A 23,930-nucleotide genomic window follows, 5' to 3' on the forward strand; every position below is an offset into this window, starting at 1 on the left:
TCGATAACAATGTTCAAGATTCAAGAGTTGAGAAAGCGTATACTATCAATCCAAGAAAGCTTGTCAAATATCCATTTTTCGGCCAATATGTACGTCATGCCATCACACTAAGCAAAATCAGATATCAAGATGGACCGAAGCCCAAAATCAAGTAGGGTCAAAACCCAACAGTCAAGAGAATCAAGAACCATCTTAAAAATGGCTTCCTAGTTCGTACTTAACACAGACAAGTTCCATAATTTAAGACGAACTACAAATCCAGAGTCAAGATGGAAAAAGATCCAAATCAAGAGGCATGCCAAGATGAGTGACAAAGTCACTGCCACAAGAAGGACAAAGTCCCAACAAGAATGCAAAATGATCAAACAATCCGTACGAGTGGGCGATTTAGCAAATATCTTGCAATACCTGATATAACACGAATACAATGCTATTAATTGAAGAGAAGAAAAATAAAACATCAGGTTATTTTAAAATATTCCAGCAAGTAAAAAGAGTACAAAGTTTATACACAAACCTTGGTGTTTTACCACAAAATATTTCAATCACAACTTGAGGACGTTCGAATCGTCTACGCCCTAGACAAACCAAATCCGTCCACTTCCTCAAACACTTCCCCTTAGCTTTTATAAGGATATATATACCTTAAATACATAATAAAATATCTATATAAGTTCAGTGATTTAACATGTCAAACTAAAAATGATATTGGTAAAAATTACCCAAAATGTTTGAAACAGAAATTCTGGACAATATCACTGTCTCGTGTTGTGACTCAGATTTGAAGATGAAAAAGGACAAACTAGACTGTGTGGTCTTCTTTTATAGTTGTATAAATGTATCTTAAAGTTTCAGAACATCTTGAATCACCCCCATATCAATTTTGTACAAAACGTTATGCTAAACTTAGTAACAGTAGTACAAGGAGGGTTTGTGAAATAGAAAATCTGGGCAGCACCTGCCCTGTACTTCATTACCTATATTCGGGTAAATAAAGACAAACTAGATTTTGGTTCCTTCATAAGAGTTATAGATCTATGAAATAGTTTTTCAGAAAGTCCTAGATCACTTAAAACGGAGTTCTATACAACAGGATATGAAGAAAACACTAATAGTTGTCTAGTGTAAAAACGGGTTTAGTAACTTACCACAAAAGAGAGGAGACACTTGAGCTTCACCAAGAACTAATTTTGCTGGTTGGTTTAGTTAAAATTTATGGTGGTTTCCAAGAAATTTTCAGGTGATAATAAGGAGAGAGGGTAGGGGTCTTTTTTTTTTCTTGAAAGAATAAAAATGGGGAGTTTATGGAAAACTAAGTCAATGAAAGTTGTCTTTAAGAATTTTGGATAAATATGAAATAAAAATGGCTGCCCCACTACTAAATATCCTTAGATAAATACAAAAGAGTGACAACCCAAAAATTTAATTATAATGTATTTAACAATAATTTATCAAAATAATATTAAGTGTTACGCATAGCAACACCATGGAACTTCTTTGTCAATATTAACACAACCTAGAGTAAGGAATTTTTATATATTGTAAATTTCACGTTTAGGAAGTGAGAAGTAAAAATATTTTCTCATTATAAAGATGCTCAATCGAAAATACAAATATTAGTAAAAATTTGGGGTGTTACAACTCTCTCCCCCTTAAATAAAATTCATCCTTAAATTTACCTGGTACTAGTCCCTAAATAAATGTGGATATTGAATTCGCATATCCTCTTCTCGCTCCCAGGTAGCTTCTTCGCCAGAATGATTTTTCCAAAGAACTTTCACTAAGGAGATGCTCTTGTTTCTAAGCTCCTTTAACTCACGCGCTAAGATTTGGATTGGTTCTTCTCCATATGTTAAATCAGGATTGACCTCTATAGATTCAATAGGAAGAACATGAGATGGATCTGAGCGGTATCTTCTAAGCATAGAAATATGGAAGACGTTGTGGATCTTGTCTAACTCTGGTGGAAGAGCTAGTTTATAAGCAACTGAGCCAACTCTCTCAAGCACTTCATAAGGTCCAATAAATCGTGGACTAAGTTTACCTTTTTGGCCAAATCTCATAATTTTCTTCCATGGAGAAACCTTTAAAAATACCTTATCACCCGCTTTATACTCAATTTCACGCCTCTTAAGATCAACATAAGACTTTTGTCTGTCTGAGGCAATTTTTAAGCGATCCTTGATGATTTTTTCCTTATCTTCAGTTTGTTGAACAATCTCAGGACCCACAAATTTTCTTTCACCAACCTCGTTCCAACAAAGAGGCGTTCTGCATTTTCTCCCATACAAAGCTTCATAAGGAGGCATGCATATACTTGATTGGTAGATATTATTGTAAGCAAATTCTATCAGGGCTAAGTGTTTGTCCCAACTACCCTCAAACTCAATAATGCAGGCTCGAAGCATATCCTCCAAGATTTGTATTACCCTCTCATACTGGCCGTCTGTTTGTAGATGGAAAACGGTACTAAAATTCAACCTAGAACCCAAAGCTTCTTGCAAGCTAGACCAAAATCTAGATGTAAACCTTGGATCTCTATCAGACACAATAGAAACAGGGATTCCATGCAGCCTCATAATCTCATTAATGTATAATTCTGCCAAACATTCCAATGAGTAGTCCATTCTGATTGCCAAGAAATGAGCACTTTTAGTTAGTCTATCTACAATGACCCAAAATGCATCATGATTCCTTTGAGTGCGTGGAAGTCCAGAGATAAAGTCCATCGTTATCCTTTCCCATTTCCACTCAGGTATTGACAAGGGTTGCAGTAGACCAGCTGGGACTTGATGTTCAACTTTTATTTGTTGACATACCAAGCATTTGGAAATGAACTTTGTAATATCATTCTTCATACCACTCCACCAGTAGTGCTCCTTGATGGTCCGGTACATTTTAGTACCTCCAGGATGCATTGCATAAGGTGAATTATGTGTTTCAATCAAGATATGCTTCCTCAATTCATCATCATTAGGAACATACAACCTATTTTTATAAAATAAGGTATCATCTTTCTTCAATGTAAAATCTGATTCTCTTCCATTCTGGACTTCTTCAACCCGTTTCACAAACTTCTCATCTAACTTCTGCGCTTCTTGGACCTGCTCAAGTAAGACTGGCTTGACTTACAAATTAGCAATGATAGGACCATTAGAATTAAATGAAAGACAAACATTCATGGCTCTTAATTCAAGAAGCAAGAGCAAAGGACTTAGAGTTAAACTTACAAGGGAATTGCGACTCAATGCATCTGCAACCACATTAGCTTTACCAAGATGATAATCAGTCGTGCAATCATAATCTTTGATGAGTTCAAGCCATCTACGTTGTCTCAAGTTTAACTCTTTTTGTGTACCCAAGTACTTCAAACTCTTGTGATCAGTAAATATGTGACATTTCTCCCTGTACAAGTAATGCCTCCAAATTTTTAAGGCAAAAATAATGGCAGCAGGTTCAAGATCGTGAGTGGGATAATTCAACTCATGCGATTTCAACTTTCGAGAGGCATAAGCAATTACTTTCCCTTCTTGCATCAAAACACAACCCAAGCCATGGTGAGATGCATCACTGTATACCACATAATCTTTCCATTCAGCTGGCAAAGAAAGTATTGGAGCTTGTGCCAACAAGGATTTGAGCTTTTCAAAGCTCTCTTGACACTTGTCATCCCACAAAAATTCGGTGTCTTTTCCCAAAGGTTTGATCAAAGGAGAAGCTATAATAGAGAAGCCCTTCACGAACCTCCTATAGTATCCTGCTAAACCCAAGAAACTTCTGATCTCAGTTGGAGTTTTAGGAGGTTTCCAATCAACAATAGCTTGAATCTTACTAGGATCAACCTTCACACCTTCAACTGATACAATATGCCCCAAAAATGCCACTTCACTCAGCCAAAATTCACATTTGGAAAGCTTCACGTAGAGTTGACTCTCTTTCATAATTTGCATGACAATCCGGAGATGCTTATCATGATCTTCTCTATTCTTGGAATAGACTAAAATGTCATCAATAAACACCACCACAAATTGATCAAGATAAGGCTTGAATACACGGTTCATAAGATACATAAATGCAGCAGGAGCATTTGTCAAACCAAATAGCATTACCAAAAATTCATAATGTCCATACCTGGTCCTAAAAGCAGTTTTAGGAACATCTTGCTCCCTCACGTGCAATTGATAATATTCAGACCTCAAGTCAATTTTTGAGAACAAGCTGGCACCCTTCAGTTGGTCAAACAAGTCATCTATTATAGGTAGTGGATATTTGTTCTTGATTGTTACTTTGTTCAGCTGCCGGTAATCAATGCAAAGCCTAAGAGTGCCATCTTTCTTTTTCACAAATAAAATAGGAGCTCCCCAAGGCGAAATACTGGGACGGATAAAACCTTTCTCAAGAAGTTCTTGCAATTGAGCCTTCAACTCTTTTAATTCAGCTGGAGCCATTCTATAAGGAGCGATAGAAATATGAGTAGTTCCAGGGACAAGCTCTATAGGAAATTCAATCTCCCTTTTCTGGAGGCAATCCAGGAAGATCATCAGGAAATACAACAGGAAAGTCGCACACGGTTGGTATGTCCTTCAGACTTGGACTCCCCAATCGTGTATCGACTATATGAGCAAGATAGGCATCACAACCTTGACAAATCATCTTCCTTGCCAAGACCGCAGAAATAATATTAGCTTTCAATGATCTTTCTCCTTGAACTACTATGTGTGAGTATGTAGGAGTTCTAAAAGTCACTTGCTTCAACCTAAAATCAACTAATGCATGGTGCCTATGGAGCCAATCCATACCAACAATAACATTATAGTCTTGGAAGGGCATTTCAAGCAAGTCTGCAGGGAAGACCAGATTTTGAATCATGAATGGACAATCTCGGTAAATCCTATTAACAATAGCTTGATGACCTAATGGACTCGTGACCAACACATCAAAGTCAAGTCTTACAGATTTAACAGTATCAGGAAATGCAAGTGATGAGCAAACATAAGAGTGCGAAGATCGAGGATCAAATAATGTAACAACAGATATGCCAAATAAGTGAAATTTACCAACAACCATGTGCGGGCCATCTTGGTCATTCTTCTATCTCATAGCATAGACTAGTGCAGTAGATCTCGACCCACTAGCCTGATTAGCTCCACCTGAACCCGCCGCTTGTATATTTCTAGGTCTTGCACCTCTATTAGCTTGAGAATGAGTAGTGATAGGCTTTTGAACTGATCCCTCTGTATGCGTATAAGAAAGAGGATTAGGATTAGGACAATCCTTCACTTTATGATCCATACTTCCACAATTAAAACAAGCACTAGAAGCTCTTCTTTAGACACTATAGTGATTCTTTCTGCACTGTGCACAAGTAGGTGTATAAGTTTTGCCTTGGCCATAACTTGGAGTACTAGCAGTAGAGAAATTTGGCTTATTCTGCTTATGATATGATGACTTTTGTGCACTTTCAGTCTTGGAATAATCAAACTTTCCCTTCTTGGATGGACCGTCATAATCTGAATTACCCTTCCTAAACTTGTTTTCTCTCCTACTAGCTTCTTCCTTGTCAATTCTTTCCCAAGTAAGAGCAGCTTAAATTAGCTTGGAAAAATCCTCAAGTTGCAAGATTGCCACAGTTTTTCGAATGTAACCATTCAAACCTTCTTCAAATCTTCTGCACTTGTCTCTTTCACCATCAATAATACCTCCAGCATAGCGAGAAAGCATGAGAAAGTTTTTTTGATACTCTGCAATAGACATACTCCCTTGTCTTAAATTCAGAAACTCTTTTTTCTTTGCATCACAGTAGACAGGAGGGACATATTTCGCACGAAATGCTTTCACAAAGTCATCCAAAGTCAGCACCGGAGGTTTTGCTTTTGCATTTGGCACACTTACCCACCAATCATAGGCATTTTTTTGTAAAAGAGAGATAGCATACTTAAATTTGGCAGCATTAGTACACTCTAGTTGTTCAAAGACTCTCTCCATGCGCTCGAGCCATTATTCAGCTACCGTGGGATCAATAGTGCCTTCAAATTCGACTCCACCCATTTTCCTCATCTTCTCAAAATTCATTTCACTAGGTTCTGACATTGTCCCAGCCAAGTGACGAAAGAACTCAGCCATCTGCTGAAATAGATGAGTCATAATAGGAGTACTATGACCCATTTCTCTTGGATTATTGCCCACTTCATTTTCACTAACACGATGATGATTTAGGTTAGGCAAGGGTACCTCATCTCCTTCTTGGAGGTGAGGTGGAGCATTATAATGGGCCTGACTTTCATCAACGGATTCAATAGCTCTATTCGAAGAAGAGGCCATATTAAATTCCTATAAAAGATAAGATCACACTGCATTATGGACATGTACACGACGCATATGCACAAGTAATACATCAAATTACATTAAACAAGTATGTAAAAATTTATAATCTCCAAGTCATTTTTAAGAAAGAAAATAACAAAAATATTAGGTACGATCACAACAAAAATCCTAGAATCACAAACCTAGGCTCTGATACCAAAACTTGTAGCAACCCCTTTGGGAGGGTGCTACTTATGAAACAAATCTAATTTACTACTTACAACATTAAGAAGATATTAATTAAAAAATATTCAGAATTATTTAGTAGCGGAAATAGGCCCATGCGATGAGGTCCAAAGTGCAATATTTTTATTTTCGAAAATACTCTTCATAATTTTTATTTTATTTTTTAAAAAATGAAATACAATATCAAAATTTCAACATAAGGTGATATAGCCCTTCTTGAATAATCAACACGTTAAAGCAACTTCCTAACAAAATTATACTTTCTTTCGACATCACTGCAAGTTTGTATTGTACATAAATTTCAAACTATCGGGTATAAAAAGAAAAATTAGTCTTTTCCTTTGTACATATATATAAGACAAAGTGTAAATTTAACATATTACAAGACTTGAGTTATTAACACACCTTAAAACAACAAAATAAGTTACCAAATTCAAGTTACAAGATTTTGGTCTTAATATCCAAGCCTCCAAATAACATACATAAGTGTGACATATATATCATGTGCAAGTCCCAAAACTATAAAAAAAAACCATGGTGCATATGCAAATGTGATCTCCATAAGTGCTCCCAAAAAGCCTACTTCATAAAGACGTCTTCAAATTTCATCTCGTACATTACCTACCATAGAAAACAACTATCGCTAAGCATAAAGCTTAGTGGCGTATAAACTTTGGGGGCTTGGAGCCATTAACTTCTCCAATTCTCATTTTTAGTCATAGGTAGCTCAAATAAAATATAATTTAAAACAAGTAAACAAATATATCAAAAGTATCAAATATCAACCCTTGAAGTTTTTTCAAATATCGATAACAATGTTCAAGATTCAAGAGTTGAGAAAGCGTATACTATCAATCCAAGAAAGCTTGTCAAATATCCATTGTTCGGCTAATATGTACGTCATGCCATCACACTAAGCAAAATCAGGTATCAAGATGGACCGAAGCCCAAAATCAAGTAGGGTCAAAACCCAACAGTCAAGAGAATCAAGAACCATATTAAAAATAGCTTCCTAGTTCGTACTTAACACATACAAATTCCATAATTTAAGACGAACTACAAATCCAGAGTCAAGATGAAAAAAGATCCAAATCAAGAGGCATGCCAATATGAGTGACAAAGTCACTGCCACAAGAAGGACAAAGTCCCAACAAGAATGCAAAATGATCAAACAATCCGTACGAGTGGGTAATTTAGCAAATATCTTACAATACTTGATATAACACGAATACAATGCTATTAATTGAAGAGAAGAAAAATAAAATATCAGATTATTTCAAAATATTCCAGCAAGTAAAAAAGAGTACAAAGTTTATACACAAACCTTGGTGTTTTACCACAAAATAGTTCAACCACAACTTGAGGACGTTCGAATCGTCTACGCCCTAGACAAACCAAATCCGTCCACTTCCTCAAACACTTCCCCTTAGATTTTATAAGGATATATATATCTTAAATACATAATAAAATATCTATATAAGTTCAGTAATTTAACATGTCAAACTAAAAATGATATTGGTAAAAATTACCCAAAATGTTTGAAACAGAAATTCTTGACAGAATCACTATCTCGTGTTGTGACTCAGATTTGAAGATGAAAAAGGACAAACTAGACTGTGTGGTCTTCTTTTATAGTTGTAGAAATGTATCTTAAAGTTTCAGAACATCTTGAATCACCCCCATATCAATTTTGTACAAAACGTTATGCTAAACTTACTAACAGTAGTACAGGGAGGGTTTGTAAAACAGAAAATCTGGGCAGCACCTGCCTTGTATTTCATCACCTATATTTGGGTAAATAAAGGAAAACCAGATTTTGGTTCCTTCATAAGAGTTATAGATCTATGAAATAGTTTTTCAGAAAGTCCTAGATCACTTAAAACGGAGCTCTATACAACAAGATATGAAGAAAATACTAATAGTTGTCTAGTGTAAAAACGGGTTTAGTAACTTACCACAAAAGAGAGGAGCAACTTGAGCTTCACCAAGAACGAATTTTGCTGGTTGGTTTAGTGAAAATTTATGGTGGTTTCCATGAAGTTTTCAAGTGATAAGAAGGAGAGAGGGTAGGGGTCTTTTTCTTTTTTTTTTGAAAGAATGAAAATGGGGAGTTTATGGAAGACTAAGTCAATCAAAGTTGTCTTTAAGAATTTTGGATAAATATAAAATAAAAATAGCTGCCCAACTACTAAATATCCTTAGATAAATATAAAAGAGTGACAGACCAAAAACTTAATTATAATGTATTTAACAACAATTCATCAAAATAATATTAAGTGTTACACATAGCAACACCTTGGAACTTCTTTGTCAGTATTAACACAACCTAGAGTAAGGAATTTTCATGTATTGTAATTTTCACGTTTAGGAAGTACGAAGTAAAAATATTTCCTCATTATAAAGATGCTCAATCAAAAATGCAAATATTAGTTAAAATTTGGGGTGTTACATGCCTCGGCTAACTCTGGGGCCAACCCTGCTATAAACCTGTGAATCCTGTCCCGCACAGTAGCAACTATGGATGGTGCATATTTGGCCAATGAGTTAAAACAGATATTGTACTCTCGAACACTCATATTGCCCTGCTTGAGGGCTAGAAACTGATCGACTCAAGCCTGTCGGATCTCCGCGGTAAGTACTAGTCAAGGAAGGCATCTGAAAAATTCTCCCAAATAGCTGGAGGTGCATCACATCCCCTGGAACTCTCCCATCCCTCGTACCAAAGGATGGCTATATCTCGGAGTCGAAAAGTTGCTAGCTCAACTGCCTCTTTCTCTGTGGCATGCATAACCCGAAAGATCCTGTGAAGCTGATCTATGAAATCCTGCGGATCCTCTCTCTAATCTGTCCCCATGAACTCTAGGGGACTCAAAGCAATAAACTCTCGGACCCTTGAACTCCCAGACCCCTCAGAAGATCATGCACTAGCTGATGCCCTAGCCTGTTGCTGGGTAGCTACCAACTATGTCAACAAATGCACCGCACTCCTCAAGTCCTGATCTGATGGAAGTGGATGGGGAATTGGATGTCCGGTATCCCTAGGAATCTCCTTAGGTGGTGGAGGAGTCGGTAATGGCTAAGTAGGGATCTCGCCTTGGGCCTCAGACTGGGCCCCATCTACTGGGGGTACCCTGCTAGTCCCCTCACATGCTACTGTATCTCTCCTCTGGCTAGCCGTAGTCTTCCTAGTCACCGTCATCTGTGCATGCAAACACCAACACATTAGTTTAACTCAAATTTCTTATAACTCAGTTCTATAGCATGATTTAGATTTGAAAGAAGGGTAACCAACTCCTAAATGCCCTGTAGTTCCATGATTATATAATGTGGTGCACAACACATCTATAAACAAGACCCTACTAGACACGGCTTTACACTCCCAAGGATAAAACTGCTCTGATACCAAGTTTGTCACGCCCCGAACCTGGGGGGCGAGACCAGCACCCGGTGCCTCACCTAACCTTGCGTACCAACTTGCAACTAAGGGACTCTGAACATATAATGTCATACTTTGGCCATGGGGCCACATTGCAAGATAATTTGGGAAGCAAAATATAAAACTGAACGGAAACTAACGCTGACTAAACATCAATATAATGCTATGCCGACAAGGTCATCATAACTACTACAGCCAACAAACAAACAAAATATACATACAAGGCCTACAATCCTAACATACTGCACTAACTAACTGGATATGTCTACAAGCCTCTACTGATGGATGTACTGTGATCGGAACAGGACCCCGACCTACCCATAACATATATACAGATATACATAAGATGTACACAAAACTCTAGACCCGAAAACTCTGAAGGACGTGGAGCTTACCGATCAGGCTGAACTCGGGCAATACCTACTAAGGAGGTCTACCCGTCTGTCTGTCTGAACCTTCACGCATGAAATGCAGCGCCGCCAGAAAAGGGACGTCAGTACGAAATAATGTACCTAGTATGTAAGGCAATAAAATAACAGAAATCTGAAACTGAACTGATAATATGATAACTGAAAGTAACTGGGAGTCAAAGGTAATATGGAGATATACTTACCTGCTGATACTGACTCAACTCTCTCAATATAGTAAGTAAAATAAATGTCCGGCCTTATAAGGCTCGGAACGTGTAACTGCTCCGCCGTAGTAGGCTCGCTCATAGGCGCTCGGCCATACAAGGCTCTCTATCTCGTCCATTCTGGGCTCGCTCATAGCCGCTCGGCCACAGTAGGCTCAGTATATAAATTACCATTTGATCAGAGGTTGCCCAACAGGGGCCTGCCCACCGATTATAGCTCGATGGTGGTGAAAATATTATAATATTGCATATATATAGACCATCTGCTCTCTTGACTGAATAAAGACAAAACTAAACTGAATATGAAGTCCCGATAAGGGAGAATACTGTAACTTATGAGACTAGGATAGTGTATATAAATTCGGGAGTATGAACTTCTCTTTATGCCTCGTTATCAAACACGTGTAATTACGAGATCATGCCAAAATGAAGGAAGGGCTTAGCCTTAACATACTTTATCAAAATCTTGCCAATCACCAAGTTGAACTCACCTCTTTGCACCTTAATCTACAACAACGATAATAATACTATCATTAAGTTACGAAAGGTAAAACTATCGCACAACGAAAGACAAGCTTATTTTGTATTAAAATGGGCAGCATCTCCCCTATACTCCTTACTTCCTCCAAATTGAAGATATCACAAACATAAGAACACAACAATAACAACATATATACATTATTTTTTAGCTTTATATACACCATCAAATACTACAAAACAGCCCAACACACCCCAATCGCTTTATACACAAAACGACTACCGTAGAAGTGTCAAACGACCTGAAAATGTTACGACGAACGATCAGCCCACCACCCTAAATTTATATGGTTTTTATCCACCTCCTTAATCCTCCAAAACCCCACAAAATAGTAGTAAAATACGCAGCCCAACAACAATACAAAACAGTCAACAAAACTGTCCACTACAAGTGAATAACTTGAACTCACGGCTTCCGATCACTGTCCCGTGAGTTCTTACAAGTATAGAACGACTTACCATGAATTTACAGCAGAAAAAATGGATGCAAGAGAGCAGTAAAATCACCTTATTTTTTTGGATAACTCAGCTCCTATCTTGGTTCTTCAAACTCTAAGTTTTACCTCCAATTAGAACTTAAAAGGGAGAGAAAATCAATTAGGGTTTATGGGAAATATTTGGGAGGATTTTTGCAGAGCTTATGTCTTGTTATCATGCCCTATTTTCAGTATAATATATGAAGAAACTAGTCCTTTAAAAGGCCTCTTTGGACGACCCGAAATGGCCCATTTTTGGGCTCTCATTTAAGCAAGTAGGTGACACACCTACTTGTCACCTAGCAGCCTGCGCAGTCTTGCAAAAATACCTATATCTCTCTACTCCAATATCGTATTGACAAACGGTTTAATGAGTTAGAAAGTAAACTCATAGATCTTTAATTTTATGGGTGGAACACCCCGTAACTCTAAGTATATTGGGTGGAAATTGCAGTTACATTTGACCAAAAGTTTAAGTAAAACTTATGAACATAACTTGTGATGACTTTCATTGACTTTTGTTCCACAACTCGCTTGACTTCAAAACATAACACACGACTGTCATACAACTAATATAAATCATAACATAATCTCCATATCATGTTAATCACCCTAGTCTCACCCCCAAAAGTACATGTTATAATATTCCCAACTTGTCGACTTTCGACGAAACATTGTTTTCTTCAATTCCTTTAGCTTCTGAACCTTCCAACCCTCTTTGTACTTGTTGTTCATGATCTTCAATATTTGTAACCTCCGAGGTAACATGATTAAATTAATTTATATACTTTCAAATATTATCTCATTTTTGGTCCTACATTAGTTTGCTTACGATGCACTTTTACGTACGAAAATATAGGGTGTAACACTATCCTTCAGATTGACTCCTGGTTTGACGTCCCCAGCTATCTAGTCTTCCATCCATGATAGATAGTAGTTCATATGGCCAGTGTGATACCTGTCTGGCATAATAGTTTCTCCTTCCACCATGATCTTTTGATTCCACATGTGTTGCGCTTCGAACTTGAATGGGATGACATCCCCTTTGAAATCTGCCTTATACTGAACCATGTTGGAAACCCGAGGTATTACTTGTTTTCTTCCAGATTGCCTCATTACCCTTATAGGAGAGGAAAGGTATATGCTTCGCAGCCTGATCAGTACCAAGTGAGTGGTTCCTTTTGATATGAAGATGAACCCACTACTAGGAAACCATTCAAGCATCCAATGTACTTGCTCGTCTGTCATATTACTGAAGAAACGCACCCAGCCTACAACATTTCCAGGCTTTGCAAACCTGTCGGGGATGAATGTCATCTTCTTTGGATGATGACTGGCTATGTAGTCATTCAACGACCTTCTAGAAGCTCCTGGCGGTACTCTCCCCTCTGAAAGTGTTCTAGCAGCCAAGCTTGTAGGAATAAATTACAACCCTCAATGTGCCCGAACCCATGCTTGCGCGGATCCAGAGCACAGTACATCTCAGCTAAGATCATTGGGATGATAGTATACGTATATCCTTCGATGCCATCCATTAAGGTCCTGGCAACCATGCTAAGCGAGTATGAATCCTTCCCCCTTGCATCGGAAAGATTAACAATCCCAAGAAGCAGACAATGAAAATATAAACCCGACGGTGCACCTATCACAAAGAAGTAATGGCTATCTCCTCATGATGAAGGCGATATGATTTGCTATGCCCATAATGCTCGTAGAGAAACTCAAAAGGTATGTATGATTTCTTCAAACATAGCAGTGCATCATTCTTCTTAAAACCCAACATTTTCAGAAAACTGCGTGGAGTGCGATTTTCTGGCACCAATAGTCCTCGACTATCCCATGGTAACTTGGAAAACCCCCCTATTTCTTCCAGGAGAGGAGTCATCTCTATATTTCCAAATCAAAAACATCTCTCTTCTCGTCCCATAACATGGTAGCAGCCTCGATCAGTTCCCTATTTGGTCGAATGTTCAGCAAAGATGGCAGGCCACCAAGTACTCTCCTCACATGGTTTCTATCACAGGGTTCAAGGTCTTTCCACCAGTCAATTAGCAAAGATGGGATATTCTGGATCATACCGAACCTAGGGATTTCGTGCTTCATTTTCTGCAAACAAACAAAGGTTAGCCCTTTCCCCCCAGATTCAACTACTTACACAATAATGATCAACATGTTGGCATGTTTTCTCTAAGTAATGAACATAATATGATGGTGTCCTTTTGGGATTATAGAAATCTCGTCGGACTTTGGACAAGGTTTGTCTAATTGGGTTGTTACGTCAATGACGCCTCAATCCGTACTAGGATTAGCATGATCCATGTACATTTCAAATCGGAATGTGGTTTCTAGAAAGGTCTAGACTGGTACTCTCATGTGGACAACTCGAGAGGGAAAGGCACGGGACCATCGACTGTACCGTTGATCGACTAGTCTACCACAAATAAGCCTTTCCGGTTTAAAAAGGGTGATTTCAGGAAAGCACGGACACCCATCAAGTGTTGCTATGTTGATAATAGGCACGGGTGGAGTATGATGTGGAGCATGCTTTATGTAGAAATAGTAACACGTTGCCAAGTATTTGCATGATAAAGTGCATAAAAACAGTAAATAATATGATAAAGATGAATAGGAGTAGGAACAAAAGAGAAAAGAAAAAAAAAGACAAAAAAGAGAAGTTAGTTTAACTCATGAAAACGTGTGAGAACGTAATGAAGCAATTAGGGAAATAAGGACGGGAGGGTTATGATATAGCAATCTTAGACAAGATGAAGGAAACGGGGAGAGGATGTACATGTCATAGCAATAAAGGGAAACAGGGGGGGGGGGGGGGATGTTCATGTCATAGTAATTTAGACAAATAGAGGAAAATAAGGGAAAGGATGTTCGTGTCATAGCAGTTTAGACAAATATAGAAAAAATAAGGAAAATAATCCACATAATTCCATTTTGTTATGGTAAGAACCTAAGTATATCCCCCAGCAGAGTCACCATGTTGTCGTACCCCTTTTTCTCTCGAAAGCGGGTTTCGACATATGACAACTCTTTTAAAGGGGTATTAAAATAGAAGAGTCATCACCTAATAATTTTAAAGCTGCGTTAGGGAACCTATTTTCAAATAACTCTATTTGACTAGTCTACGTCACCAAAGATCGGGTAAGGGCTCAAATTACCTCAAAGAGAAGGTGTTAGGCACTCTTCAAGATCCACAACTGTGGTTCCCAACCGAATTTTACACTATGTGGATTAGATAATTAAGCTAGGTGATCATATAAGTGAAGAAAGACGTGGAAGCTGAAGGTTCTATTATAACATAACCCATAAGAATTATACTATACGAATAATCGGTACAAATCTTAAAGATTACGAGAGTATAACTGCATTGGTCTATATTTAATGACTAAGTTCGTTTAGCAAACATATAAAGGGAAGGGGGTTCCTATGTTTTTTAGCCTAAAGGATCACCCTGTGCAACTTAAATAATACTTCGCAACTCCTTTAGGGTAGGGGTTGCTCATATTATTCAGCGGGCACAGACTATCATCTCCTGCTACCCGATTACTATGTTAAGTTATTACTTAAAGGCACTTTAATTCAATTCTTGATCGCATCCTATGTGTGCACTACTCGTCCCATGGCTATGGTCCACTAGGATTTGGACCTACTATTTAGGTGGTTCTAGACTTTCCTTAGGCTGCTCAAAATGATAAAATCTAGGCGCGCATTTAAAAGATGTAGGACTTTACATAAAGGCAATAAGTGGCTCAAGCTAGCCTCCACACATAACAACAAAGGCACGCAAACAGATTTCAGGTTATGCAGTAGATAGTTTCAGAATTAAGACATTATTGAATCATTAAATCCTATAGACATAGCTTTTATGTGACTCTGATTTTAGCATTATACAAGCAGTACTGCAGATTGTAGACTAACGCATATGCAGATTGAAAGCATCGCAAGTCCTATAGGCATGATATCTAATTGTTTGAGCAATGAGGCAGTGAAACGATCCGAATTACCAGTGTTGATTTTATAGGCATGCTTCTTAGGCAAATGACAGTGTCATATAGGCATGGTTTCTAATAGTGAAATTGATTTTATATATTTTTATCTTTATAGGCATGTTGTCGATGAAGTAACAAAGTAGTTGATTAGTTGATTAAGATCCTATAGGCATGATATCTAAAGGAGCAGCGTAACAGGAGCAATTGATTAATTGATTAGTTGGGGTCCTATAGGCATGGTATCTAGATTGACAAAGCATATGTTGTCACATCCTATAAGCATGTTGTCTAAGTGCACAGTAGTAACATAGAAACAAGTGGGGCAAAAACTTTGGATTAACATGCGTGAACAATATACGAGTGAGGTGTGTGTAATCCCCATATGCATGATTTCTATTAGTATGCAATATACTACACGAAATAACATATAAGTCATGCTGAACAAGATAGCAAATAGAACACGTAGACCCTATAGGCATGTTTTCAATCCTTTTATGCAAACATTAAAATACCCCAACCCCGTTTTTCATTAATCTCCCCATTATTCGTTATTACAAGTTATTACAACCCAAATGGAATAATGCAAACCAAATATGAACAGTTATAAAAGGAGACAACTATAGGCCCAATGATAGGCCCAATACAAAATAACCCAATGCTTTTCTGGGCCTTCGACAGCTCCATTTCATACGACCAGTAGACCCAAATCCCCAGCTCATAAGACCAGTATAGTAAGTTTGAAAACAACAGCCAAGTCCAACAACACATGTAACCAAATACCATGCTCAAACGAATGACTTACATCCCCATTAGATGTCAAACTCAACCACACAAGCAACAAACTATGCATTGAATTAATTAAACAGAGTAGAAAGTTCACACACTTAGTTCTAAGGACTATAGTACTAATTCTCACTAAGACATATAGACAAATCATATAACATAAGACAAGTTCATGCTTGCATTTTAGGGGACATGATTGATCATCTTGGGATAACAGACACTTTCAAATGAAGTTTCAAACACTAACATGGTCAAAATAGCTTAAGGCAATTTTCAAACAGGGGATCTGATCATGAAAGCTAAGGGAGCAATAGAGAACAACCTCAATATAGTAAGTTTAACATAAAGACTAACAATATAGGTTCATGGTCGAGCAATTACTTAACAATAGAAAGTTATCGTGCTAAACATTAATCACCGTACAAAAGACAATATCAAGCTTCCACAGTAGGAGAAGCAAGCATCAATTCTAATACTATTTGGCCATATGTGGTGAAAGAAGGTCAGTTGTAAGATTTACTCCTAAGGTCTTAACTGGTACAAAGGAATGCAGGATTGAGCAAGTCAGCAAACGCATAATAGAATCGCAAAGGCATAATAACAGGTCCTCATGAACAGCATAACCAGAAGAGTAACAAGTTAGGCATGGACTAAATTACTTCCTAAGCATGAGTTTGGTGACCTAACAATCCAGGACAGGGTAGGAAAGCAAATTCAGTATTGACAACAAACATCAACATAACATAGCAGCCTAAACGAGTTTAGTAGACACAGAATTATCAATAGGCAAAAACACACTAAGAACTAGATTGTCACATAAAGATGGATATTGCATTTCACCCTATAGACTATAAGTATATTTAAACAACACAGGATTGAACTAAGCATGGAAAACACAGTAAATCTCATAATTGGCTTACATCACAGTTAAGAATTGGTCGCAGTAGAGTATCAGATACATTAAACACATGAGTTGGTCTATCATAAGGATACAGAACAAAGTAGGGGACAAAATCAGGGAGAGTAGCAGGTAATAAGCATTCAAACACACATATTAGGGTAAACATGCTTAAGAGAGTCAACAATCATTCATACTAAACACGTGTAATAGACAGATATAAGAGTTGGGAATTGTAGGCAAGTTCAAATACTAGAAAAAGAGTTCAGAGTCACAAAACAACTTCAGAGTCAATAAGGTTGCAAAATTAGATGACATAGGAACATATTGATTCACAAAAGTCTCAATGGCATGAATATACTGAATATGAACACAAACAAAAGAGGATGAACTGCTAAGGTTAAAGAACTTACCAGTTATTAATTGACGAACAAATAAACAGGTAGAACAGTCTCAGCGGTACTTCAAACGTCAATAGAAAGTATCACAATCCAAAATGATCTTAGTGCGTCAGAGTACCCAGGGGTTTCAGATGAACCCCGGGCAGTGCTCGCACTAAGAAAGGTCAACTAGTCGAATTTCGGTGGCCTTGGCTTTCAGCCGTCCAAGAGCCAAAGTTCAGAACAATATAGAATGAGAGAATAAGGGAGTATTAATGGTTAATTTCAGTGACTAAGCTCTGTCTAAAGGGAATTAGGAGAGGAGTTTATATAGTGTTCAAATTAAGCAGACAAACATGGAAAATTATCAATCAAACACAAAGAAGGAAAGAATATATTGCATGCAATCAAAATCGGCAAAGGAGAAGGAGATTCTCAAACCCTAGTTGGGTCCAGGCGTATGAGAATCGAACCAGGAATCAAGGATCCTTCCTTGTATGATGTATATAGACGAGATGACGTCCAAATCTCCACCGAATCAGAGTCGACCAAACCAAATATCGGAAGATAGTTCTTGCCAAAAATAAGGCAAAAACTCTAAGTAACGCCAAAAGCGTGTATACACCATAGTAGTAACTCAAAATAGGTAAGTAAATTATGGACTGATTCCATATTTAGGTTGGAATCAGAGAGAATTAGAGGCGGCTACTACGGTTTCTTTCAGAGACGAGAGAACATTCGAGAGTAGAAGGGATTTAGGGGCGGCGGAGATGGGGAATGGGTCTTTAGGGTTTGGGGTTGGTTAATTAAAGAGGAGAGGGGGTCTGTGGGCCGTTGATCTCTGAGATCAACGGCTGAGATAGAAGAATTAGTGGGGTGGGTTGTTTAAAATGGGACGTGACCGGGTTAAATGAAGGGGCACTTTGATTTGGGTTGTTAAGGGGTTTAATAGAGATGGGTCTAGTTTTGGTCCAAAATTAGCCCTATATTGGGCTATACAATTAAATACACGAAAACTATATAAAATAATTTATAAAAGTAATTTATAAATAATAAAAATATTACATATACGATAAAATAATTAAAAATAATAGCTTAACGTAATAAAAATATAAAATGTTATTTTTGTGAAAATAATGCAGTTATATATAGAATATAGGCTATTATTGCAAAATTACGTAAGTAGTTCACAAATGCAGATGTAATTATATAAAATGAAGTGAAATATTGTAAGGCAGATATATAGGTGTAAGCAATAAATTTGGATGATTAAGTCATCGCAAAATAGTTTGAAGGAGTAATTAATAATTATTTGAGTAATTTAAATGCAAGTAAATTCAATTTTAAAACCTCAAAAATTATGAGAAATTACATAAAATACTTATATGACTCTTGTAAATTGGTGATGATGCAGAAATGATATTTGAAAAGTATATAGAATATTTATAAAAATATGAGGGCAAAATTGGGTATCAACAGCCTTTAGTCGATGAACTTTAATATAAGGAGTGTGTGTAGAAAAACAAAAAGAGAAAAAAAAAATACAAGGAAAAAAATATGGATAATGCAGATATTCAAAAAGAGAAAGAAAATACACCTCTTAATTTTTCTAATTCATGTTAGTGGGGATATAGAAGTGCTTAAATGAAAAAAGGTCTAAGTGAGTATGATTTTGTGGAAAGGTGGATTGGTTGAGAAGAATATGTGCTTGAATGTTGCGTGTAATGTATTAAAGTGCTTAGGATGGTTAGCCACTAATATCCAAAATTATCTTACACATCCCTTAGTCTATATTATAACCCGAAAAGACCTAATTGATCCTAGGCTTGGCTATCTTAGATTAGTAGAGATATACACTACGGGCAAGCTAATGGTACGACCACGCAATGCACATGAACTTCTTTGCGAGAGTGAGTGACTTTTGTTCGATTGTGTGATGCCCTTAAATTATGTTCAAAGTTATACTTGAATGTGTGGACTATTTTTATATTCTCTCTCTTGTTGGTTGGTGAGGGCGCATGGTCTCATGACGAATTGGTAATGTTGTTAACTTCTCTCGTTGGGTGAGTACGCGAATTGAGGGTGCTTAGTGATAACGAGTTGGCTTTTGAGGCAATGTGGTTATGGGTAGGTTGTTTGAATTGGTTCAATTGAAACGCTTATACTTTGGAATGTTGAGAACATGAAGAATGTGGATTTTGTATGCTTATGCTTAAATGTCGGTATCAACCATAGTCAAGGGTAGAGTGTATGATTGAAAATGAAGTGCTCCTCCATAGTTAATGTCTAAAGTTGTTGGAGTGTAGTAAAAAGTTACATTGAGGGTGAGCAAGAGTCTAAGTATGGGGTGTTGATATTTGGCTTAAAGTATGTGTATTTATATGCATGTCGCCTCGTATTTTACTCATATTTCGTAGAAATTATATGTGTAATATAATGATTTATGCTAATTCGTGGTATTTTTATATGTAGGGATCACCCGGACTCAATATGGGACGAAAGTGCACGATTTGAAGCTAAAACCAGACGCGTTAATTTTTGGCACACAGCCCAGTGCCAGGCTAGCGCGATGCGCTGCCCTGTACGCTGGGTGGCGGGGACTTTTCCCACTTCGCTCAGGACAAGTTTTTTCGGCCCTACACGCCCCAACTCATATAAAAAGAAGTCTAAACCTATTTTGAAGGAAGAGACGCCACCTTGAGAGAAAAACACAAGCACGGAACACTCGGAAGCAAGAATTCTCAGTCATTTCTTCATCTTTCTTAGTATTTTTAATTATTCAAACACTTGTGAAATTGTTTAACATTATCATGAGTGGCTAAGACCCATTAGTTTTGGGGTTGTGATTTAGCCATGAATATTATTGTTTGAAGTTGATTTTTTCTTGAATATAATTCGCTAATATATGGTTGTTTCTACAATCATGTGTTTAATTGCTCAATTGTCTGGCCAACGATCAAGTTCTATCAATTATCTTAATTATGCTTGGGTAAACTACGTTTAGATTAGAGAAGAATTGAAGAGGGCATGATCTTAACTCTAAAGTGAGGTGCGAACTTGTGGCTAGGATAGGAATATAGCTAATCACCATACTTATTTTAATATCGTGATCTTAATGCGTTCTTGATTGATTCATTCTATAGGAACATAGGCGTTAATCTATTTTGAATAGGTGAGTAGTGATTTGGGAGAATGCTATAAGAGAAATTACTAGATTAATTAGCAACCATAAGTGAATTGCATGAAAAGGAGAGTTAATCATAACACAATGGGATTGCTGAATCGATCACAACCCTCGAATGTTTATTTCTACTGAATTCTCGACAACCATTTTCTGCTTTCTAAATTAGTTAATTGTTACATTCTCTTCTTAGTTATAATCACATAATTCAACTTTGATTGACTCGACTGTATAACAATTTGAGTGAAATTAGTAGGTAGTGAAACACAAGTCTCTGTGGATTCGACACTCTACTCATCATTATATTACTTGTTGATCGTATATACTTGTGTGTGCATTTTGGAGAAACAATGAGATATACGCATATCTTATCCCTATCTTGTTTGAGGTAGAATTGATGTTTCCGATACATCCTTAGCTTAAAACATTAATAGGTATTTTCGTTATTTTAAAAGTACCATTCACTGTTCAAGTAAAAGTGATCCATTTTTAAAATATGAAGAAAAGAAATTAAATTATTCATTATACTTCAATAACCGCCGCGTTCCTTGATCGGTTTGGATTTTATTGGATATTATCTCCCGTCTCCAGATATCGATAACCTTCTCGTGCTTTCCAGCTTTTAGGCTTAGCTAAGTATTCGGAGCGAGAGCGTGTGAGCATACTATCACCCTTGCGGACACGTGTCATTCTTCCTACTACATCAAGGCTGAGTTGTTCTCGTTTTTTCTCTCTGAACCGCCGCGTTAACCTCCACGCGTCAACTGCTCAACACCATTATCCCCTGCTCCCCTTTTATAAATGAGCAGCCAAATTCTCCGTTTCGTCATCAGGTGTTGCAGTGAGTGAATCGTACTAGAAACCGTACTTTGTTTTGTTTCTGTTCACAACGACATAGTTCTAAACAACAAAGGAAGAAGAAATGGCGTCACAGCAAGAAAAGTCTGAACTCAACCGTAGGGCAAAGGAAGGAGAAACTGTAGTTCCAGGTGGCACCGGTGGGAAAAGTCTTGAAGCTCAGGAACACCTTGCTGAGGGTATATCAACGGTTTTACTTGAGCAACTGTTTCTCTTTCATACTCATTTTCTTCTCTTTTTATTACATATGTACTGCTATTTTTGTTTTAATAGGGAGGAGCCGAGGAGGGCAGACGAGAAAGGAGCAGTTGGGAAGTGAAGGCTACCAGGAAATGGGACGCAAGGGAGGTTTGAGCACCGGCGAAGAGGCCGGCGGGGAGCGTGCGCAGCGAGAAGGAATAGAGATAGACGAGTCAAAGTATAAGACCAAGAGCTGAACATGTTGATGAAGACGATAGTCTTTAAATCCTCTGGTCCTCTTCCCTGTGTTAATAGAAGGGTCTTTTTCTTTCTCATGTGTCTAGTTTCTAGGATGTATGTGTTTTCAGCTTTCTAGTTTATATAAGCTTAAGCTAGGTACTATCGTAATGGGGACCATGCATGTAGTTAATGTTGTCTCTTTTGGTTTCATATGTTGTGCAGTTCGTCTAACTTGAATGTCTAGTTGTCTTTTTAGTTTAATGATCTCCTCTACATGATTATTGTTTGCCCTTTCCGTTTACCGAAACGGATATGGTGCATGCCATTTCCTCTCAAGGAAATGTTTAATCTGCATCTGTGCGGCACATTATACACACAAATTGTGAAAATGTGATGGTACACGTTGGGGGGACACGTGAAAATGAGGTGGTAATACAAACAAAAACAGGATGCAACTTCATTTAGTGCGAATTAAGCAACACAAGAAAAAAGTATCATCCTCTAGCGGAGCCGGGTGTGAAACTGAAAAAGGCTAAATCAACGGGAGGCAATTTGTAATGGGTACTGGAATATTATTGAAGCTGAGAATTAAAATTAAACGATATCTCATTGTTTTGTCAGAAGTTCACTTCTGACAATGAACTTCTGACAATAAAATTTTCTGTTGATCATCTGCTAGTTCAATCTGTTTTGAAATTCATAAAAAAATATAATCTTAAAATAGAGACGCTCTAGTAGAAGATATTAAAAAGTCATGGACTTTTATTCTAGGAGGTTGTCCTTTTTCTGAAAAGGCATGGTGTTTTTTTTTGTAAATGCCCGAGTGATATGGTTATTGTAGAATGCTCTCTCTCTCTTTCCTTTCTCTCTGCATGCGCATACATTTAACGTACATGTACAAGGAAATCTGGAGGACTATATGTCAACGTTATATGATGTACATGTACAAGGAAATCTCGAGGACTAGTGTCAAAGTTAATCTCGAGTGTTAATGTCAAAGTTGTAGATGGTCTGGATATAGAATGTTGTACGAATTTTAATCACTAATAACTTTTAGCTTCTTTTGCATATTTGCTCTAGTTGTCTTGTTCATTGAGTTTGTAACATTTGGTATTTTAGCACTTGTTTGAGCTATGTGAATACTTACTATCCCTTCCGAAAAGAAGGATATTAAAGAGATAAAGAGATTCTAAAGTGAATAACAGTAGGGATAGGAAGGAGTCTATTAAAGCTATCAAGAAATACGAGGGAGGAAGGGTATGAGCTATCCTAAAGGGTCTAAGGAAATTTATGCTCCCACATGCAACCAAATGGGGTCAGGTATTGAACCCATACTGGAGTTATGCGTTATGTAAAAACGCCAAGCTGAATACCACTTGGGAATTGGTCCTTTGCCTCAGTTTCAAAAATCAGCTAGGAATCGAAGAGACCTACTAATATGTTTGAATTTTATATGAATTTTGATGCCTGCAATCTTGGTTTAACTCGTTAGTTCTTGTGTTATTTTTATATCATTTAATTTGGTAAGTTTTGTCTTGCTTTAGTGTTTTAAAGGCATATGAACTCAAAAGGAGTCTAGTCACTCCTAACTATGCCTTATAAAAGAACTAAGCGGTCGCTGTAAAAATAATCCGGTTCAAGAGTTCGGAGTCGAATCTCACAGGAAACTAACCTATTTGCTACAACTTTTAGTATCGCTAATGATAAGTTCAGACAACTTTCAGAGTTAACAGAAATTATTTAACTAAGGACAAATGACAATAAAATCTATCAATGG

The 23,930-nt window shown here is 37.3% G+C and overlaps 1 protein-coding gene across 2 annotated transcripts in view; it reads left to right on the forward strand.

The window, feature by feature from the left end:
• LOC104119086 (em protein H5) overlaps positions 1-22,414 on the forward strand; it is a 61,853-nt gene extending 39,439 nt beyond the window's left edge. Inside the window, exons 1-2 of one of the 2 annotated variants that reach the window (XM_009630497.4) lie at positions 21,693-21,912; positions 22,007-22,414. In XM_009630497.4, the coding sequence (XP_009628792.1) occupies positions 21,798-21,912; positions 22,007-22,170 (279 nt within the window). In that variant the 5' untranslated portion in view covers positions 21,693-21,797 and the 3' untranslated portion in view covers positions 22,171-22,414. Of the gene's footprint in view, positions 1-21,692; positions 21,913-22,006 lie in introns of those variants that run through there. The other variant, XM_070197017.1, reaches the window with a different exon arrangement.
• Positions 22,415-23,930: the final 1,516 nt, after the last annotated feature.

Source organism: Nicotiana tomentosiformis, chromosome 3 (assembly GCF_000390325.3).
Source record: "Nicotiana tomentosiformis chromosome 3, ASM39032v3, whole genome shotgun sequence".
NCBI classification, from domain to species: Eukaryota; Viridiplantae; Streptophyta; class Magnoliopsida; order Solanales; family Solanaceae; genus Nicotiana; species Nicotiana tomentosiformis.